The sequence below is a fragment of the Xyrauchen texanus genome, chromosome 9 (genome assembly GCF_025860055.1).
Source record: "Xyrauchen texanus isolate HMW12.3.18 chromosome 9, RBS_HiC_50CHRs, whole genome shotgun sequence".
NCBI classification, from domain to species: domain Eukaryota; kingdom Metazoa; phylum Chordata; class Actinopteri; order Cypriniformes; family Catostomidae; genus Xyrauchen; species Xyrauchen texanus.
In genome coordinates, this window is record NC_068284.1 from 5,746,506 (window position 1) to 5,769,506 (window position 23,001).

Consider the following 23,001-nt stretch of genomic DNA (forward strand, 5'->3'; position numbering starts at 1 on the left):
GTTGCCCATTTGCCCATTTTCAAGAGTTAAGGTAGTAATTCTGACTCGCTGCTCTGTGAGCACGGAGAGGACAAAGATAATGCAAACAGGTATAAAAAAATGAATTAAACAAGAAATAAACATACAAATCATACTTTATTGTAATGTAACGCAAGTCATGACAATCAAATTTTGCGTGGTGCAATAGAGACTTTTTGAGCGATCAAGAGCTTTCAGCTTCACTCCCTTGCGGGTCAATCAAACAAGCACGCTCTTCTCCAGGTGCTCTCAATTTCTAATCAGTCACTCATCCCAGCACTATTCTGTGAGGATACCAATTTAAATCAGATTATTGTTCTGAATACCAATAAAAAGAGGAATTAAAGTTCAACCTTAACAGCACCGTGTCTTCAGGAAATTTAGAGCATTTCTATCTTTTTACTATGGAAGGCTTTGTTTGGAAAATGTTAATAAACATCATTGTTATATATTGCTTTGTTTTCTGTTCTAAGAAAATAAATGCATTTTAACAGGAAAAGATGTTTAGAAATTTCAGCACTATTATCTGCGCTTACGTATGAAACTTCAAGCAATTAATCGTGATTTAATATTTGAATCAACGGTCAGCACTAATAAATACTGAGGTAAATAACATGCACTGATTCAGGACTCATGGACACTAACCTTTTTGTTCCTCTGTATCTTCCTTTTCATTGCACATAGATCTGGAATACTGATGTCTTCATTCTGATCTTTAATAAACTCCATCTTTTTCTAATGTAGGTGTCACTTCAAGGATGAGGACGAGATCTGCCAAAATGAAAAATGACCAAATTTATACAGGTTTATTTCTATTTATAAGCACATATTTCACCCCAAATAATGGTCATTACTTACAAACACAAAATGTTTTTTTTGCATATTTAATATACTTCAAGATAAACATCTATGACAAATTAATTGCATATTGAACATTAACAACATTTTCAGATATACCTAAATCTCAACATGTCCACATACTTTGAACTTGTTTTTAATGCTACAATAGTTTAATAAATACTTTTGAATCCACAAATTACATCACTTTATTAATATATGCAATTTATAGTAATTAAAAAAATGAAGGCATTTTCTCTTAATACATGAGACAGAACGATGCACATATATCAGTGTAGAGGCTACGTCATAGCATATTTCTCACTATATTATATCGACGACGGATAACTCCACCATTACAGTGCCAAATAAGAAAAGGTCATGTTGTCCGGGCCTTGAATGTAATTCTTGTTTGGCTAAATTCTGTTAAGGCCTGGCGGTCCAAATGTGGCTGATAGACTCAATAGCTATATTTCCATCAATGATTTTTATGCACATTTTGGGATATTGCATAAAAACTACTGGATGGAAACACTATGATGCGAATAAATCTCTAAAATGTGCATAAAAAAATGTATACGCTTGCTTGAGGTGCATACATTTTTAATAAGGAGAAATGTTTGGAACAAAAGTTGTGCATCAAAAAGTAATGTGACTGAAAAACTCATTCATGACTGGACTAACCAGCGATCATTGCAATCTGAAATTGCAGTACGCAATCATTGCATCTGAAATGTTGCTCTGGTCATCCTGAAATAATGGTGTCTAGAAAATCCAAAGCCTACAAAGAGTTTTAAAAATATCTTGTAGATCCACATGGTTAAGTCATAAGGATGGATGAACACACATATATATATAGTGCTCAGAAGTGTGTGACGTGCTGTCGCTCCCAAACAAGATCTTTACAACGTTTTGTCTGAATGCTCTAAACAGCCAGTATTTTATTAATAAAACATTCACAGTGGTTACAGTTTCTCCAGAAGTGATGATTTCATCCTTGGATGAAATTAAATTTGCAACTTGGATGGTAACATGGCTGATGACAGTATTCTTCCAGAATTAAAACAGATGAACAACAAGCCAACTCTATACTTTAATTTACTCGACAGTAAATCAAACAATAACCACATAAATTAAATCACAATCTTTATTTGAAGTACAAATAGCATGTTAAACATTACACAAGTGAACTGATGTTGGTAGTGCCATTGAAAGTTTTTAGAATTGTCTAATGCATATTTTTACAACAATTTTCATTGGCCAGTCACATTATTATGTCAGCCAATCAGAAGACTTTGATGTGCTTTCTGCCGGTCAATCATTTTGCCAGTTCTATTAGTGTAGTAGTTAAAGTGGATCATTCAGGTTAAATACCATATTCAGATTTATCACAGTTGTCAGCTGAGGGTGATATTTTGCTACTGTTGTGTTTGACAACCGTGAGAAGTCACAATGCTGCGCTACTGTTTGGTGTTTGTCTCAACACCATCTTTGGAGGGCAGGTTTTTTGAAAGAGGGGGTGTCCAATTCAAAAGCTGCAGAACAGAAGTTCCAGAATGGCTAAAATCACTTACATCACCTTTAATGTTGGTTGTCATATTATAAATCTCTTCAGTCTGTGTGCATTTAAATTTCTGTAAAATCTCACCCATGGGTCTTATCTTTTTCACTCGAAACCTGTCAGGAAAAATCAGAATTACATTTTTCTAACATATTATTAGCAATGATATGCCATAGCCAAGCTACACATGTGTCTCAGCTGGGTGTTGTCATCTGGGCCAAATACCTCAATGCCAGTTGTGAGCCAAGAGAAAATTCCCTCCAAAGCTTAAGCATTGGTAAAACATATATGGTGAAAATTTTCCCCACATGTGTTAGCCATGTCAGATCTAGGCCAGAAGTGACAGCTTACTTCCACATTTGGCACAAAGGTTCTTGCTGCCTCAAGCGTTTGGTTCTAGGGTCTGGCAAAAATATAGATTTTCCACTTAATCTTCATTGGAACAATCCTGATGTTAATTCTTAAAATCACTCTTTTTTTATGTCTCTTGCATATGCAAATAAAAATGTCTGATTAGACATCAGCGATTGAGGAGTGTGTTGGCAAAGAAGTTCAGCACAGAGATCTTTTAACTGCGTGCAGATAGTAAAGGTTTAGACCTTTTCTGTGTAATGTTCTTCCAAAGACAAGACCCGTGCAGTCCCAACTGTCACTGAAAAATGTCTATTTTTAAAATAATTTAGCCAGGTATTGATCAAAAACAAAAAAAGCAACATTTAATTTCTAATCACACATAGCACGGATACTGAAAAGAAGCCATCTGACCTAAACATCTAACCTGTTTTGGGGTTTTAACACATTATCAGAAAAAAATACTTTAAAAAGTAACTTAAACACTTAAATCAATTTTCTCTCTTTGTCTATTTCTAACATCTGCTTCAGCACATCTACAGTGGGTACAGAAAGTACACTCTTTGTTATAATGCAGCTATTTGCTAAAATCATTTAAGTTCATTTTTTTTCCTCATTATTGTACACACAGCACCCCATATTGAAAGAAAAACACAGAATTGTTGAAATTTTTGCCCATTTATTAAAAAAGAAAAACTGAAATATCACATGGTCCTAAGTATTCAGACCCTTTGCTGTGACACTCATATATTTAACTCAGGTGCTGTCCATTTCTTCTGCTCATCCTTGAGATGGTTCTACACCTTCAATTGAGTCCAGCTGTGTTTGATTATACTGATTGGACTTGATTAGGAAAGCCACACACCTGTCTATATAAGACCTTACAGCTCACAGTGCATGTCAGAGCAAATGAGAATCATGAGGTCAAAGGAACTGCCTGAAGAGCTCAGAGACAGAATTGTGGCAAGGCACAGATCTGGCCAAGGTTACAAAAAAATTTCTGCTGCCCTTAAGGTTCATAAGAGCACAGTGGCCTCCATAATCCTTAAATGGAAGACGTTTGGGACTGACCAGAACCCTTCCTAAAGCTGGCCATCCGGCCAAACTGAGCTATCGGGGGAGAAGAGCCTTGGTGAGAGAGGTAAAGAAGAACCCAAAGATCACTGTGGCTGAGCTCCAGAGATGCAGTCGGGAGATGGGAGAAAGTTGTAGTAAGTCAACCATCACTGCAGCCATCCACCAGTCGGGGCTTTATGGCAGAGTGGCCCGACGGAAGCCTCTCCTCAGTGCAAGACACATGAAAGCCTGCATGGAGTTTGCTGAAAAACACCTGAAGGACTCCAAGATGGTGATAAATAAGATTCTCTGGTCTGATGAGACCAAGATAGAACTTTTTGGCCTTAATTCTAAGCGATATGTGTGGAGAAAACCAGGCACTGCTCATCACCTGTCCAATACAGTCTCAACAGTGAAACATGGTGGTGGCAGCATCATGCTGTGGGGGTGTTTTTCAGCTGCAGGGACAGGACGACTGGTTGCAATCGAGGGAAAGATGAATGCGGCCAAGTACAGGGATATCCTGGACGAAAACCTTCTCCAGAGTGCTCTGGGCCGAAGGTTCACCTTCCAACAAGACAATGACCCTAAGCACACCGCTAAAATAACGAAGGAGTGGCTTCACAACTCCGTGACTGTTCTTGAATGGCCCAGCCAGAGCCCTGACTTAAACCCAATTGAGCATCTCTGGAGAGACCTGAAAATGGCTGTCTACCAACGTTTACCATCCAACCTGACAGAACTGGAGAGGATCTGCAAGGAGGCATGGCAGAGGATACCCAAATCCAGATGTGAAATACTTGTTGCATCTTTCCCAAAAAGACTCATGGCTGTATTAGATCAAAAGGGTGCTTCTACTAAATACTGAACAAAGGGTCTGAATACTTAGGACCATGTGATATTTCAGTTTTTCTTTTTTAATAAATGTGCAAAAATGTCAATAATTCTGTGTTTTTCTGTCAATATGGGGTGCTGTGTGTACAATGAGGAAAAAACTGAACTTAAATGATTTTAGCAAATGGCTGCAATATAACAAAGAGTGAAAAATTTAAGGGGGTCTGAATACTTTCCGTACCCACTGTACGCCTGTTACAGATCATTTGGGAACATTATTTAATTTGATATGACAAATTGCTTGAGTGAGATTTTGTATAAAAACTTCTGCTAAATGACTAAATGTTAAAAAGTATAACCTTTCATATCTGAAAATATTAAACAAGCGTTTTGTGAAAAACATAACAGAAATATGGGCTCAGTTTTCAGTATTGTGCTGCAAAACACAATAATTACATGTTCCACAAACTTTACGTATTAATGAAACGATTAAATCTTGCTTATTAACTTAACCATCTAAATTCGTGTTATGATGTGTTTAGATTGTTTTAATGATTAATTCACCTAAAAAAAATTATCAAAACTAGATTGTAAAACATTGTATTCATTTTATATTACACACTCAAAACGATTTCAATTAATATTTCCACGTGGTTTATGTAAAAACGTTAAAGCACTTTTAAAAGGGTTGTATTGTTTAATATATACTATATAAGCTCAAGCGCTCAAAAACTCAAACCTTTAATCAGCCGAATCACAACAGACAGCGAAGCTGCAGCGCATTCATTATGACGTCACAACAACAGCTACTTCTTCTGTGATATTTAATGGCGGATGGCAATCCCGTTGCATTACCGCCACCTACTGAACTGGAGTGTGGAGCGAAAGATAATAAAATAAATAATACCAATAAAACCTGTTTTTTTTATTTTTAAATAACAATAATAATAAACATAACCTCTATTTACATTCTTGCTGTTCTTGTATCTTTCAGAAAGCACAATATTGTTCTCTAATACATTGTATTGTTTACTTAAAACTGTAATAAGGAGAAATACTCTTTTTCATGTTAAGTGTTTTCTCTTCCATAAAAATTAATTATAATGCATGGTTACTACTAAGACTTGTACTGAGACAAATTATTTTTAGCGATAAATATACTAAATATAAAATAAACATTTTGAAACATCAAATCTGTCTACAAACTGATGACCCAAAACTTAAACAAGCTGGTTAAAAATAGAAAAGGATTAAAGGTGCTGTAAGCGATTTCAGCCATTCCACTTCCACGAGACTGAGCCGTTGGATTTGCCACGCCACTCTTTCCAAACCCTGAACTCCAATGTTACCAAATGAGCTTTATTGAGAGCAGAAACAGTGTTAAAAACAACATCAGTAAAATAGCCCCCTCAACTGACAATTGTTATGAACAACATGGCATAAAAATGCATTAAGCCTCAATAATTAGCTGAAACTACAATATGCCTACTATGTAAATGCACAAAATGATTGACAGACAGAAAGCGTCATTGTTTGTGGACCGCAGACACATTTTTATTTGCTGTTTACAAAGTCTACAGCTGTCACAGAAAGAGGTGAGATATCTTAGGGCACTTAATTCATTAATATATTTCAGTGATTAGGAAAAAATGTTGCATACCTTTCCATGAAAAAAATCACTTATAGCATCTTTCAGTTAATTATGGGGAAGAAAATGCTGACAGAAACATTTTGTCTTTCTTTATTGATTGCAGCTTTGTTCTACTGACAAAAAATCATGTTTATTAAAAGTGAAGATTGATAAAAATTAGTTTTTTCCTGGACGTTGTATTAAAGTGTATCAGGGGCTGTTCACACCGAAAGCTTTGTGTCCATTTGCCATTTATTTTCAATTGACCTCTTTAACCTTTGTGCAGCTTCTCATACTGGATCCCCGCTGGAAAAAAAGTGTTGGAATGTCCCATATTTGGATGGTAGAAAGTTGGCAACCCTAGTGATGATAATGCATTGGGTATGTAGGTATTGAATTAAGTCTTGTCTTCAGTCAGATTGGCCAGACTGTTTTCAAGGCTGCTAGAGAGTTTGAACAACCCATTCCCCTCTGTAGTCGTACTTCCTCCACAGGAGAGCCAAAAAAATGGCTACAAATTCTACTGTGAAAACAGATAAATGATCTGGGGATCTTTTCCTAATGATTACCTGATATTTTGGTACAAAAACTGCTGCTGTATTCTCAGACTCTGGGTCCTTTGATCCATCTGTACAAACATGTGTCATATTACTATATTTCTGATGGATGAAATGGCTAACAAGAACATCAACTGAAAAACTCTGCTTCTTTACTTCACTAAGTAGAAGAGCCAGCAATGGTACACTACGTTATGAGTATAATCCCTATTATCTAGACTCTTTGAATGTGCAAAGATGTCTGCTTTCCATCCTATGCTTTCTATGTTACCTCGTGCATGATCCCAGCAAATACCGACTGAATTGAATGTAGATCATTAATATTATGCCCTTTTAGGGAAACCCAGAATACCATTGCCAACTGTTTACATTTCTTTCAAAAGGCATTTTGCCCATTTCTACTTGTCTTGTAGAGGAAGTTTGTGCCCCACAGCATATTCTCAGAGATTGCATCTGTAGCACCTCAATTTTCAAGTCAAGTTATTTTTATTTGTACAGCACTATTTAAATGTCCTATTCACTGTGTACTATATGTCAATTCAATTGTGACAAAGGAATAATACATTAACTGAACCCTGTTACGAACCCCTATTAACTCTGTAATCAGCAAAGGGGAAGGTAACATAAGATACAGGTGAAACTCGAAAAATTTGAATATCGCGCAAAAGTTCATTAATTTCAGTAATTCAGCTTAAAAGGTGAAACTAATATATTATATAGACTCATTACAAGCAAAGTAAGATATTTCAAGCCTTTATTTGATATAATTTTGATGATTATGGCTTACAGCTTATGAAAACCCCAAATTCAGAATCTCAGAAAATTAGAATATTACATGAAATCAATAAAAAAAAGGATTTTAAATACAGAAATGTCAGCCCTCTGAATAGTATAATCATGCATATGTACTCAGTACTTGGTTTGGGCCCTTTTGCATTAATTACTGCCTCAATGTGGCGTGGCATGGATGCTATCAGCCTGTGGCACTGCTGAGGTGTTATGGAAGACCAAGATGCTTCAATAGCGGCCTTCAGCTCTTCTGCATTGTTTGGTCTCATGTCTCTCATCTTTCTCTTGGCAATGCCCCATAGATTCTCTATGGGGTTCAGGTCAAGCGAGTTTGCTGGCCAATCAAGCACAGTAATACCATGGTCATTGAACCAGGTTTTGGTACTTTTGGCAGTGTGGGCAGGTGCCAAGTCCTGCTGGAAAATGAAGTCAGCATCTCCATAAAGCTTGTCTGCTGAAGGAAGCATGAAGTGCTCTAAAATGTCCCGGTAGACGGCTGCATTGACTATGGACTTACTAAAGCACAGTGGACCAACACCAGCCGATGACATGGCTCCCCAAACCAACACAGACTGTGGAAACTTCACACTGGACTTCAAGCATCTTGGATTGTGTGCCTCTCCATTCTTCCTCCAGACTCTGGGACCTTGGTTTCCAAATGAGATGCAAAATTTGCTCTCATCAGAAAAGAGGACTTTGGACTACTGAGCAACAGACCAGTTCTTTTTTTCTTTAGCCCAGGTAAGACGTTTGACATTTGAAGCCCATGTCCTGGACCCGTCTGTGTGTGGTGGCTCTTGATGCAGTAACTCCAGCCTCAGTCCACTCCTTGTGAAGCTCCCCCACACATTTGAATGGCCTTTTCCTGACAATCCTCTCCAGGCTACGGTCATCCCTGCTGCTTGTGCACCTTTTTCTTCCACACAACTTTCTATTAATGTGCTTTGATACAGCACTTTGAGAACATACAACTTCTTTTGCAATACCTTTTCAGGCTTTCCCTCCTTGTGGAGGGTGTCAATGATGGTTTTCTGCACAACTGTCAGGTCAGCAGTCTTCCCCATGATTGTGAATTCAACTGAACCAGACTGAGAGAACATTTAAAGGCTCAGGAACCCTTTGCAGGTGTTTAGCTGATTAGAGTGTGACACTTTGAGCCTACAATACTGAACCTTTTCACAATATTCTAATTTTCTGAGATTCTGAATTTGGGGTTTTCATAAGCTGTAAGCCATAATCATCAAAATTATATCAAATAAAGGCTTGAAATATCTTACTTTGCTTGTAATGAGTCTATATAATATATTAGTTTCACCTTTTAAGTTGAATTACTGAAATTAATGAACGTTTGCACGATATTCTAATTTTTCGAGTTTCACCTGTAATACATGCAACTTTGATACAAAATCAAATCAACTTTATTCAATAATCCAATACAAATTAGAAAGAAAATCTAAAGTGGAAAAAACATATCATAAAGAAATATTTACATAACACTAATCATGTACCAATACAAACAGATGAAACTGAATGAACAACTGAAAAACCTGAAACTTAACAAGTCAGCAGCACAGGTTTATAGAAAAGGAAATAGAAAATGACAAATGATACTCAATATACCAGATGAAAAAACTCTAAAACAAAAGCTGCTTCTAGTCAATTAAACATCTATTCTCGCTACCATGCTCTGCTTTAGTGTCCCTTTTACTTGGCTCAAGCCCTGTTCACACCGTCAGCAATTTTGTCGCTGGATACGACAGGATGTGGGCGTCTCAAGAGATGCGACAAAGTTGAGAAAAGCTTCCCTTTATTCAAATACAGAGCGATATCACACAGCGACTACTAATGGGAAAGCCTACTCCTGGTGAAGGTTTGAAATGAACCCCGCCAAATGCAGAAATTAGACACAAAGATGCGTGTTTGATGAAATGTGATTATATTTTGAAGAACAGACGAAAGAATAGCCACCGATGCGTGTGGCTATTCTCCTAGACATGCACAGAGTTCTGAGCCTCGTTTCCCAATAACTATTGATCTTAGCTGTTAAGACTATTTTCTATGAGCGATTTTATGAACGTTCGTTATTTTTTATGTGTGCCCAGGTTGTGAATTAGCACCCACCAAATGCGACGAGGCTCAATCCAGTTTGCAAGCTCCTTGTCCAAATGCAGGTAGCCAATTTCATGTGCGAGAATTTTGCTCATCTACCCCAACAGACGGGCGACCTGTATAAAATGTATTACCAAAACGCAATCCAAACACATTCGATAAGAACACACTTTTGGCAGCATTTTTTGGGAACACAAGGGAATTTATTAGGCTTATTCATTATGATGATTATTATTATCTTTACATGTATAATGGTCTTTAGTTTTTAATTTGTAGGCTCTTATCGCCCAGCCCAAAAGCGAAGTAAAATTTTTCATGAACAATTGTAAAATGAAGTAATTTTATGGAGAACCGCATAAACACACGTACTCAATTCCATATTGCAACATGTTACCAATTCATTTTTGCATATTTGATTGTTTTTGTGTTCTTGAGTAGTCTATGGGCAATAAAACATTTTATTTTATTGAAAAAATGCATCAAACTAAATTTAGAGAGAGATTTACAGACAGCTGTCTGACACCTTTGTGTGTTTGTCTTTTTGGTTGTGTTTTATATTAAACTACTATTTATTTTGTCAAGCCGGTTCTCGCCTCCTCCACTCTTACCTTTACACTGGTGCTGGAATCCGGGAAGGAGGAGGGATGTGCCGTAGTAGAGTTCTCACCGCTACCATCCACCCGAAAGGAGCAGCCGCGGCCATCCGCTGGAGGACGGAGGAGCCCGGCCGCCTGGAAGCGGAGGAACGATCGCTGACCGCGAGGGGAGGAGTGGCTCCCAACCAAACGCCTGGAGCGGTTACCGCTGCCAGGGGTGGGGGAGACCCCTACTATCCACTAATAACCAGCGAGGCATTCCGTCCGCCAGGGGCCGGACGACTGCCTCAGATCCACCCGGGGAGGCACGGCTGTCGTACGCTAGAGGGTGGAGGAGTGGCCGGGAACCAAGATACAGCGTATCAAAGCACTGGCGAGTAAGTGTTTTTTTTCTCTCTCTCTCTCTCTCTCTCTCTCTCTCTCCACTGCCGCTCTGTGTTGACCTTTCCCTCTCTTTTTTTCAATATTTTGTTAATTTGGCACGATCGCCGTTACGGTGTGTGGGTGCCAATTTTTTTTTTGTTTCCCTCCCCTTGTCCCCTCCCTCATCCAGGTAGACGGGGATGACCTGCCAGCAGACGGGGCCGAAAGCACAACCCTCCTCAGGGAAAGGGGGGTGTATGACATGCGGGGGGCTACCCGGCCTGAGAGAACAAGGGAGGAATGTGGCAGGGTAGAGGGCGGGGCCGTGTCGTGATTCCACACACCTGGCCCCTAATCAGGCTAATCAAGCCTCAGAGAGGGATGAAGGCCGACTGGAGACTCCAGTGGGACAGAGAGAGAGATTTACAGACACCTGTGTGTGTTTGTCTTTTTTGGTCGAGTTTTATATTAAACTGTTATTTATATTGTCAAGCCAGTTCTCGCTTCCTCCTTTCCATTAATCCCTTTACATGGCTACATAGTGAACAAATGTTCCCAACCCCTGCCCTACAGAATGCTCATTTTTAGCAGGATGATGTTGACTGGATACTGTAAGAGAAATTGTTTGCCGTTGTGAATGAGTTTCAATCATACATTAATAGATGTTCATCTTGTTAATGTTATGATGTATTGAGAATTGCTGCAGTTTATATTTATGTATACACCCCTGCAGAATGTTAATTATTATAGGCAAAACAAATGAACAAGCAACACATAATACAGAGACTAGCAACATCAGCAAACTAAATCACTGACAGTGTGAAACGCTTCAGTCATCTGAGGTCTAAAACCCCATTCACACATTGATAGCAATTTGGTCTCTAGTACCTGCTGTCACGTTAACGTTATTGGTCGGCTGCACAACTAGCCATTGCTGTATCACAGATGAGAGTTCTACTTCTATAAAAATGAATGGGAGAAATTGAATGTCCAACATTCAACAGATGAAGAATTTTATTTTGGAATAAAGTTTATTTTTCTTACCCCATTTTCCCATTGGCAAATAGTTTTTTCTTGTTTTCATTTTGCTTGTCAAGTAAATGTATTTGTTTTATGAATGTATAAATATTTTTGCAGGAAAACAAGACAAAAATAATGAGATAACTATTTTAAGCATTATTCTGTGCATAACCTTTGTGTTTCTTTTATGTTAATTTGTTGTTTATTTTTTATGACTTCCAACTACAGCAGATCTAGTAAATTGACTTAAGTTATGTTACATAAAATACACAAGTGCTGACCCTGAAATTTACAAAGCTCCCAGTGACAATTTTGGACAACCCTTTTTTAAATGAGTCTTTAGATTACTTGATTGGCTGAAACTCTTCTCACATGAAGTGCAGTGGTATGGCTTCTCTCCAGTATGTACTCTCTCATGTGATTTCAGGTGTCCTGAGTAAGAAAAACTCTTTCCACAAAAAGAACACACGTAAGGCTTCTCATTTGTATGAGTTGTCAGGTGTAACTTTAGATGTGATGTCTGCGTAAATGTCTTTCCACACTGATCACATTTAAATGGTCTTAATCCAGAGTGAGATTGCAGATGAAGTGTGAGATTGCCTGCTTGTTTGAAACTCTTTCCACACTGAGAGCAGATGTAAGGTTTCTCTCCAGTGTGAATTCTCATGTGACGCTTAAGATTTCCCTTTTCTCTGAAACTCTTTCCACATTGAGGGCAGGGGAAGGGCTTTTCTCCAGTGTGAATTTTCATGTGACCATCAAGCTGTCCTCTCTGTGTAAAGGTCTTTCCACACTGATGGCATGTGAAAGGCTTCTCTCCAGTGTGAACTCTCATGTGACATTTAAAGACTCCGCTCTCTCTGAAACTCCTGCCACATTGAGAGCAGGTGAAAGGCTTCTCTCCAGTATGAATTCTGATGTGACGCTTAAGGTCTCCTTTTTGTGTAAAACTCTTTCCACAGAGACAGCAGGTAAAATAATAGTTGCCTCTTGTTCTTTGATGATATGGATGGTGTTTCTCCTCTATGCCATTCAGTTGACATTCTTCTTTTACTTAAAAAATAAATAGTAAAAACATAACGCCATTAAGTAGCAATGGCCAAGTATCTACTTTATGTAATCTTTGATATGCTGAAGGTTAGTACTCTCATGTAGATTAACTGTTTAACTCTAATTTTACGGCTTCTATGATTTTATAACTACAGCTGCAAGATCTATTAAACTGTCTAAAACTATGTTACCTCAATGTTCTTCAACACTCATTATGAAGAAACAAGAATGGACACCAACCTCTTTGTTCCTCAGTATCTTCATTTTTCATTCTGTGTGGTTCTGGATCACTCATGTCTTCACTCTCCTCTTTAAACTCCCCTTTAACAAACTTCTGTTTTCCAGTAGTATCTCAGTAGATTTCAGTGGTTACAATTGGATTTGTCCCTCTTCATATACTACCTTAATTTATTCACTTGAAGGATAACTGTAATAATCACAGCAATTTTGATGAATTGCTATGGGAGAGGCTTCACTGCAGAGGTGAATCATACCCGTTGTGTGTTATGGAGCAGCAGATCTGCCAAAAACAAAAGGGACCAAATTCTTAAATGTTTTACAATAACACCTTGTTGTAGAAAATGTCATTACCCAGTTTACCCTGTGTAACCATAGCTAGGCTTTGAAACATATGTATTAGACTAGAAAAACTTGACTTTATGACCTTAAAAATATAAGCTTAGCTGTGTTATTATAATAATAATAGTAATTTTATTTACAGTATATAGTACTTTTTAGCGATAAAGCACAAAGTGCTTGACAAAACACACAGAAACATAACATATTCACATCACATAGCACATGCATAAACCTTGCCACACATACAAAAAACATTTAGCATATTTAACACACTGCCTGGTCAATAGTAAAAGTTGTATCCTCAAATTTTTCATTGGACAGTCTATAGTTTTGATTACGGTCCACATTTGTCACGGCATTGTTTCGACAACCTGCAATGCCACAAAATGTATTTCCATCCAGAGTTGCATTAACTTTTGACCAAGATCCTGTATTGATGATGGTAGAATTGAACCAATCTGTAAAGTCTTCTCCAGCACATCCCAAAGACTTTCAATGGGAAAATGATTCCTCATGCTCTCTGAAACACTCTTTCACAATTTGAGCCTGATGAATCTTGACATCTTGAATATGCCTGTACCGTCAGGGAAGAAAAAAATCCATTGATGGTATAACTTGGTCATTCAAAATATTCAGGTTGTCAGCTGACTTCATTTTATTGCCGCATAGCATTGCTGAGCCTCAACCAGACCAATTGAAGCAACCCCAGATCCTAACACTGTCTCTAGTGGGCACTGTGCATGACGGGTGCATTGCTTCATGAATTCCCTTCTTATACTGACGCATCCATTGCTTTGGATTAGTGTCAATTATGAAGATAAATCAGTAGCAAAACTCGAGAACTTGTGCAATAAATATTTGTACTCGTAAGTTGAAACTTACACTTAGAACACTGATGTGAAAACTTGCAAAATTTGAAGTTGAATGTTGCAATCTGCACTCACAGACAGTAATTCAAAGCTTGTGTTCTGAATTCACTATTGCAGGACTCCATCACACTGGTATTGTCTTTTACTCTCTGAACTCCATCTCCCATAATCCCTGTACATGTCACTAATTACCTGCTCACCTGTTCCTCATCTACACAGCTATTTAAGACTCACTCTCACTCCCTATCATGGCGAAGTCTTGTTTTGCCCTGCATACATTTCTGAGTGTTATTCCCTGTTGTTATTTCCTGCCTGTGTTTAATACCTGCTTGATTTCCCCATTTGATTCTCTGCCTGCCCTGAAAACTTGCCTGTTTGTGACTACCCCTTTGATTATCCTTGGGTACTGCTACAGCTGGTGATTGACCTTTGCCTGTTTACCTGTTTTCATTATTATTAATAAAGCTGCACATGGATCTCAACTCCGATGACTCATCATTACAGAAGACTTCACCAAAAAAATAAATTATCCAGCGGTTTTCCTGCAACTCGCCTCTGAGGTCTCAGCGCAAGCGAATGTGCTGGCCGCACACCATCAACAGCTTGATCAGCTGACATCACTATCAGAGGAGCTTGTTAAAACTTTGCAAAGTCTCCGTTTGCCAGCATTAAACCCATCAGCTTCCTCAGCCAATCCAGTGGCACACCCAGTTTCACCCAGCACATTCACCGCAAACCCGCGGCTCGCTTTTCCTGAGAAATTCTATGGGTCACCAGCCAAATGTGTAGGTTTCCTACTCCAATGTTCCCAGTTTTTAATCACCAACCCACACTATACCCCACTGATGAGAGCCGCATTTCCTTTGTTTGTTCGCTGCTTATCGGTAAGGCATTGGACTGGATTGCAGCAGTGTGGGATGGCGACATTACAACCTTCCCTACGTTCAACAACTTCCTCCAACAATTTCGTGCTGTGTTAGAAAATCCAACAGGAGACGAGGACGCCGGAAATCAACCATCTAATCCCATGAGGGGAAGAGGCATAGCCTAGGTGGATTCAGCCTCTGGGTCCTCTGATGATCAGGTTGTGCTTCCCAAGGGACTTACCGTGCACTGCGTCATGGTGTGCCGCTATGGCGGCTACGTATCCCTTTAAGGTAGAGGGGGACAGCCGCCCCTCCAGCCTCTCCTGCAGGAAGAAATGTACTAACCTGACTGCACATCTCTGGAGGTCTCCACCTCGAGAAGAACACCAATTCGCGAACAAACGCCACTTCAGGGAATAAAACTGCCTCGTAGAGGGAGCCATGGCCTGAGTGATTGTGTCTACCACTGCCGGTGGTAGGCCACTAAGGTCTTATGTGTCCCGTCCAAGGGCCAGACGTGGAGATTCCAGAAGTCTGGGCCTGGGTGCCAGATGGTGAAAGAAGGTTCATCTTCAGGGGGATTTGCCAGGGTGGTGTTGTCATGAGGAGCGTGAGGTCCAAGAACCAAGTCTGGGTGGGCCAGTATGGGGCAACAAGGGTGACTTGTCCTCCCTGACCTTGCACAGGGTCTATGCAAGTAGGCTCACTGGGGGGGGATGCGTATTTGCATAGCCCCTGGAGCCAGCTGTGTGCCAGCGCATCTGTCCTGAGGGGAGCTCCCGTCAGGGAATACCAGAGCGGGCAGTCATAGGATTCCCGGGAAGAGAACAGGTCTATCTGTGCTTTGCCGAATCGACTCAAAATCAGCTGGACCACCTGGGGGTGAAGTCTCCACTTTCCACTGAGCATCACGTGCCGCGACAGCGCATCCTCTGTGGTGTTGAGGCTGCCCGGGATGTGAGTGGCCCTCAGTGACCTCAGCTGACTCCAGAGGAGGAGATGGCTCTGAACCAGGGAGAGCTTGCTCTTTTCCCAGTTGGCCCGAAGCCCTAGACGGCTGAGGTGTGTGAGCATAATGTCCCTGTGTGCACACAGCAACTCTCAAGTGTGTACTAGAATCAGCCAGTCGTCATGTAGTCAAGTATGCAGATGCCCACTTCCCTTAACGGGGCAAGAACTGCCCTTTGTGAAGATGTGAAGGGACAGGGACAGGCAGAAGGAGAGGGCCTTGTACTGACCTGCCCCGCCGTCAAAAGCAAACCATAGGAAGTGTCTGTGACAAGGTAAAACTGAGACGTGAATATACGCATCATTCAGGTCTACTGCCGCGTACCAATCGTGAGTCCGGAAGCATGCCAAAATGCGCTTCTGTGTCAGCATCTTGAACGGGAGACTATGTAAGGCCCGGTTCAGAATTCAACCCACTGCCTTTCTTTGGCACGATGAAGTAAGGGCTGTAGAATCCTTTCCTCATCTCGGCTGGAGGGACAGGCTGCCTTTTTCTAGAAGGGTCACAATCTCTGCACGCAGGTTGGTGTTTTCTCCCTGCACCGTGGTGAAGTGGATTCCGGCAAACCGGGGCAGGAGCCTGGCGAACTGAATCGCGTAGCCGAGTTGGATGGTTCTGGCCAGCCACCTCAACAGGTTGGAAAGCGCTAGCTTTTGTTTTTAGGGGCACTAAGGGGACAATTGCGTCTGACATACTTGGGGCTTGGGCCTCGCATTGGGGGAGCAGGAAAAACCACATTGAGGAGACCGGAGGGCGAGGTCTGACGTCAAGCGCAGCTCCTGCAGCACATCGGGATCAGGACTACCCACTTGCAGCTCTTTCAGTGCCTTGGCCTGGTGTACTTGCAGGAGAGCAATGGCATGCAGGGTGGAGGCGGCCTGTCTAGCGGCACTGTAGGCTTTGGTCACCAAAGATGAAAAAATCCTACAGGCTCTGGAGGGGATCGGCGGACGATCCCATGCACCACTGCTCTGCCGTGATTTAAACTGAACTCAGAATCGATACTGATTCTTTTGAGAATCGATTCAGAATAGTTTGTTTATGAATCGTGATGCATCGCTGAAACAATTTTTTCCAACAGCTCTAATGAATACAATATTGATATTACACCTATCATAGAAAAATAATACTGGCATATCATATCTTCTTGGTGTAAAGCTAGAAGATATCTTAAGCGAACATTAACACCAAGTAAGGCCTAAATAAAAACAAATTGTATGGATAATTTTAATTACAGGTCTTTCAGTCAAACTCCAACAGTATCATATCAAATAATCAATCCTATAATGTTGTCATTGTGGGTTGCCTTGTGACAGTGTCACTCACTGATCCTTTTTTTTTTTGGTGTAAAGCACGAATATGTGCGTTTGCGCAAGACCTTGAGTGCTGCGTGTGTCGGTTTGGACTTTTCTACTAGCTGTATGATTGACACACCTGCAGTAGAGTGTGGTTTGAACAGTAAGTAGGGATATTTGACAGCTGCTATTGGTAGGTCATATTTTATTGGGCAGTAAGCCCCAGCAAACGCAAAAACCGCTGACTGAATACTGAAAATAAGGCCAAAACTGCTCATATTTGCAAGCGACTTTCTGAAAGAAAAAAAAACAAGCCCAAAGTCGCTTATAAGCGGAATTGGCAACTATGACTTTGGACTTACTGGCTCTGCTTTGCCCTAACAAAAAGGTGCGGGCTGGCATGACGTCATTGTGTACAAAAACGTCCAATTTCATTGGCTAGGCAAAAATTTGATAAAGTACAAAATTAAAGTGTAATACAAGATTGTGTCTAATTATATTTATGTGAGTGTCATTTTACACATTTGTGACTACTTGTCTGCAATTGTGAATTCAAAACACAAGCTTTGTCTGTAATTATTGTCTGTAAGCAGTTTTTTATTTGACAAGTTTCACATCGATGCTGTGAGTGCAAATTTCAACTTACGAGTACAAATATTTATTGTAGAAGTTCTAAAATCTAAATATGCAAGCTCTTGAGTTTTGATACTGATTTACCTTCATAGTAAATCTGGACTTACCAGACCATATGACCGTTTTCCATAGCTCCAGTCCAATCTTTATGCTCCCTACAAAATTGAAGTCATTTTTCCCTATTAGCCTCACTAACAAGTGGCTTTCTTGTTGCCACACAGCCGTTTAGTCCCAATCATGTAAGTTCTCGTTGTCATCATGATATGTAATACATGAGTCACCTATTGCCAGCCGGAAGCATAAATGTAATGTTGAGGTTACGGGCGGGGTCAACGCAGATAAAAATGTTGATGGTTAAAACCTAAAACTGGTCTCGTGTCTTCTCCTTACTGCACAACGAAACATGGTGTCAGAAGTGGGATGGTGAAGCAACTTTTTCACTCGTCACATTGTACATGTGGGAATGCTCTTACTTTCACCAATAAACATAGCCGTGAGTTCAACTTTCGAGTCAATTTTTTTCTGACCACATTCCTTCTGTGAAACTGACGGTTCACCACTATCTTCCAATAATGTGTTGAACACTTCTTAACCCAATTCCAGTGATTTCAGCAATCTTCTTAGTTGTTTTCTTTGCTTGATGCAGGCCAATAATTTGCCCATGGGATATGTCTTCCGACATGGTTGTTTAAGAAATGAGAAGCTGAACACTGTTTTAGTGTAACTAGGGTTAAAAGAATTGTTGCCAGCTGAAACATTTTAATCACTGCAATAATGATCCAATCAAAGTAATGATCCAATCTTAAGTATCTGCTTATTGAAATGTAAACGGTGACCTTTTTTTGGCCAGGCAGTGTATAATAGGGCTGGGCAAAAAAATATATATTTTTATTAAATTAAATGTATTGTTTATTTGGTTGTTTCGACATAGATTCTTAAAAGCTATGGATTTATATTTTACTCTATGCGCAACCCTTCACTACAATGAGAGAAAATCACTTGCATTTGCAACCAGAAATTTATATATTTCTGTACTGTATTGAGCAGAATAGCAACTCAGAATGCACATGTCAAACCTTGAGGCGATGCTATAACAGCAGAAGACCACGTCCTGACATTTTTATTTAGGACCATGGTGTTCCTAATAAAGTGCTCAGTGAGTGTAATTTGTTAATGCTACAATAGTCATATTTGTTAATTCACAAATTACATTGCTTTTTTGTTTATTTCTGAAATGTATAATGATTTCAAAAACATTATCACCCAATACACTAGCATTAATCTGGAACAATGTACAATCTGAAACCAAATACAACAAAATAAGCATAGAGATCTCAATATGCAAGATAAGAGCAGAGAGCAGTTAGGGCTAGACATAACATCTCCCTCTTCAATATGTAATTGCTGTAATGATATACGAATGATGCGTAATTTACAAGCGAGACCAACTATAAGAGACTAACTAGGCATTACCAGAAAACACAGAAAGCTTCACAGTTTTCAGTAGTGTGGTGAAAAAACACAAAGTACATGTTCCAAAAATCTTGCATTTTAATGTAATCTTCTATATTCTTGTTATGATGTGTTTAGATTGTTTTAATGATTAATTCACCTAAACAATGGATCAAAACAAGATTGTAAACATCTCACTCACGCAAAACGATTTCAAGTAATATTTCCACGTGGTAATAATAAAAGCACTTTAAAACGTTTTGTATTGTTTAATATATACTGTATAAGCTCAAGCGCTCAAAAACCCAAACCTTTAATCAGCCGAATCACAACAGACAGCGGAGCTGCAGCGCATTCATTATGACGTCAAAACAACAACTTCTTTCAGGGTTTTTTTAGCCGGTTGTCCAATCAGTTTATTGTGAATTACCGCCACCAACTGGACTAGAGTGAGGATCACTGAAAGGATGAGGGAGGAGGAAACAGAGAAAAATACAATAAAGTAAATATTATTTAATTAATCCAATGCTTGCATAAAATATTTAAATCCTTTTATCTAGACCCAATACTTTTTCATTATTTAAAAAATAATAATAATAATAATGAAATAAATAAATAAATAAATAAATATATATATATATATATATATATATATATATATATATATTTACTTCCTGTTTGTATTTAAGCTACTGAGAAGAGTCAATCAAAATGTATTACTTTTTTACAGAAAGCAGGGACGGATTACAGACTGGGCCAATGGCGTCTGTGCCCAGGGGCCCTTGACTACCAGGGGGCCCTTGACTGCCTGGGGGTGCCCTGGGCTTTAAGGCTGCGCAATCTAGTTTGCAGACAAAAAGTTGGTCGATCATCACCGTTTTAAGCCCCCAGTTTACATGTGTGGTCAGAAGGTCTAGCTTAGGCTGCACTCACGTAAACTGGGACCCAAATTTATTGGACAATTCACCATCAGCAATTTCCATGAGAAAGCTGATTATTGCCACAATACAATGTTTTGAAAGCTGCACATAGACCCAGTGTTTATACTTTATTGAGAAATTAGCTTATGAATGGCCTTTGTTTAGTTGTCTCTGCATATTAAACTGGGAGACAAGGAATTTTAACATCACAAAAATTACAAACATAACCTTTAAGTGCGACTTTAGTCGTTATGACTTTAAGTGGGGAAATCTGATCTCCTTTCTCAGATTTCTATGTGCTTATTGCACAGTAGAACTGTTAGGCAGGTTTATTCACAGTATTTACACCGATGAGCAGAAACATTATGACCACCTGCCACCTATATGCTGTTGGTCCTCTGTGTGCTGCCAAAACAGTGCAGACCTGCCAAAGCATGGACTCTACAAGACCCCTGAAGGTGTCCTGTGATATCCGGCACTAAGACAGTAGCAGCAGATCCTTCAAGTCCTGTAAGTTGTGAGGTGAAGAAGCAGTGGATTGGACTTGTTGGTCCAGCACATCCCACAGATGCTCAATCGGATTGAGATCTGGGGAATATGGAGGCCAGGACAACACCTTGAACTCTTCATCGTGTTCCTCAAACCATTGCTGAACAATGTGTGCAGTGTGGCAAGGTACATTATACTGCTGAGAGAGGCCACTGCAATCAGGGAATATCATTGCCATGAAGGGGTTTACCTAGTCTGCAACGATGTTTAGGTAGTTGGCACGTATCAAATTGACATCCACATGAATGGTCAGACCCAGTGTTTCCCAGCAAAACATTGCCTAGGGCATCACACTCCCTCCAGCGACAGTGTATCCTGGTGCCATCACTTCCCCATGTAAATGGTGCACAGGTACATGCCCTTCCACGTGATGTAAAAGAAAATGGAACCCAAGGCCCAGTTCAGACACTCACGTGCCTATTGTAGGCGCTTTCGACGGTGGACAGGGGTCATCATGGGCACTCTTACCAGTCTGCAGCTAGGGTGCGATGCATGGTGTGTTACGACACATTCGTCCCGTAATCATCATAAACATTTTATGTAACTTGTGCCACAGTAGACCTTCTGTCGGTTCAGATCAGATGGGAAATCCTTCATTGCCCTCATGCATCGATGTACCCTGACGCCGGTTTTTCCTTACTTGGACCACTGTCTGTTGGTACTCACCACTGCTTTGCCATTTCAGAGATGCTCTGACCCAGTCGTCTGGCCATAACAATTTGGCCCTTGTCAAAAAACGAGAACTGATTGTTCGCTTACCATCTACACAGACATTGACATGTGGCCATGTCAAGTCAAGTCAAGTGGTTTTTATTGTCGTTTCAACCATATACAGTTAGTACAGTACACAGCAAAACGAGACAACGTTCCTCCAGAACCGTGGTGCTACATAAAAACAACAAAGGACCAACACAGGACCATATGAGACTACACAACGAAATAAAATACCTATATAAAAAAACCTATATATACCTATATAAAGTGCACGTGCAAACATGTGCAAAAAGTACAGGACAGTACAACAAATTTCTGACAATGAACAGGACAATAGACAGTGCAGCGCCGACCAGTACTCAGTAGTGCAAAAAGATGACAGTTTCTAAAATGTAAACATAACATACTATGAGATAGTGTTCTATGCACATAGCAGTTATTGAGGTAGCAGACAGTTATAAAGTGACAGTAATTAAAGTGCAACTCAGGACACGTGTGTGTCAAACCAGTCTCTGAGTATTGAGGAGTCTGATGGCTTGGGGAAGAAGCTGTTACACAGTCTGGCCGTGAGGGCCCGAATGCTTCGGTACCTCTTTCCAGGCGGGAGGAGGGTAAAAAGTTTGTGTGAGGGGTGTGTGGGGTCAGTCCACGATGCTGGTTGCTTTTGTGGATACAGTGTTTTTTGTAAATGTCTTTGATGGAGGGAAGAGAGACCCCAATGATCTTCTCAGCTGTCCTCGCTATCCTCTGCAGGGCTTTGCGGTCCGAAATGGTGCAAGTCCCAAACCAGGCAGTGATGCAGCTGCTCAGGATGCTCTCAATAGTCCCTCTATAGAATGTAGTGAGGATGGGGGTTGGGAGATGTGCTTTCCTCAGCCTTCGAAGAAAGTAGAGACGCTGCTGGGCTTTCTTGGTGATAGAGCTGGTGTTGAGGGACCAGGTGAGGTTCTCCGCCAAGTGAACACAAAGGAATTTGGTGCTTTTGACGATCTCCACAGAGGAGCCGCCGATGTTCAGCGGCGTGTGTTCACCTTGTGCTCTCCTAAAGTCAACAACCATCTCTTTTGTTTTGTCGACATTCAGGGACAGGTTGTTGGCTCTACACCAGTTCGTCAGCCACTGCACCTCCTCTCTGTATGCTGACTCGTCGTTCTTGCTGATGAGACCCACCACAGTCGTGTCATCGGCGAACTTGATGATGTGATTCGAGCTGTGCATTGCTGCACAGTCGTGAGTCAGCAGAGTGAACAGCAGTAGACTGAGCACACAGCCCTGGAGGGCCCCAGTGCTCAGTGTGGTGGTGGTGGAGATGCTGTTCCCGATCCGGACTGACTGAGGTCTCCC

At 40.3% G+C, this 23,001-nt stretch overlaps 1 protein-coding gene and 1 long non-coding RNA gene across 2 annotated transcripts in view; both read right to left on the reverse strand.

Moving 5' to 3' along the window:
• Positions 1–19,870, reverse strand: part of LOC127648987 (zinc finger protein 26-like) — a 30,069-nt gene extending 10,199 nt beyond the window's left edge. The window contains exons 1-4 of the mRNA XM_052133861.1: positions 19,786–19,870; positions 13,012–13,291; positions 12,015–12,774; positions 2,504–2,532 (exon numbers count right to left, since the gene is read on the reverse strand). Of these exons, the coding sequence (XP_051989821.1) occupies positions 2,504–2,532; positions 12,015–12,774; positions 13,012–13,066 (844 nt within the window). The 5' untranslated portion in view covers positions 13,067–13,291; positions 19,786–19,870. The remainder of the gene's footprint in view (positions 1–2,503; positions 2,533–12,014; positions 12,775–13,011; positions 13,292–19,785) is intronic.
• On the reverse strand, positions 159–5,443 carry LOC127649663 (uncharacterized). Its single transcript, XR_007971314.1, has 3 exons — positions 5,397–5,443; positions 664–789; positions 159–302 (listed from the first exon to the last, which is right to left on the reverse strand). It is a non-coding gene; the product is annotated as an uncharacterized LOC127649663 (long non-coding RNA).
• Positions 19,871–23,001: the final 3,131 nt, after the last annotated feature.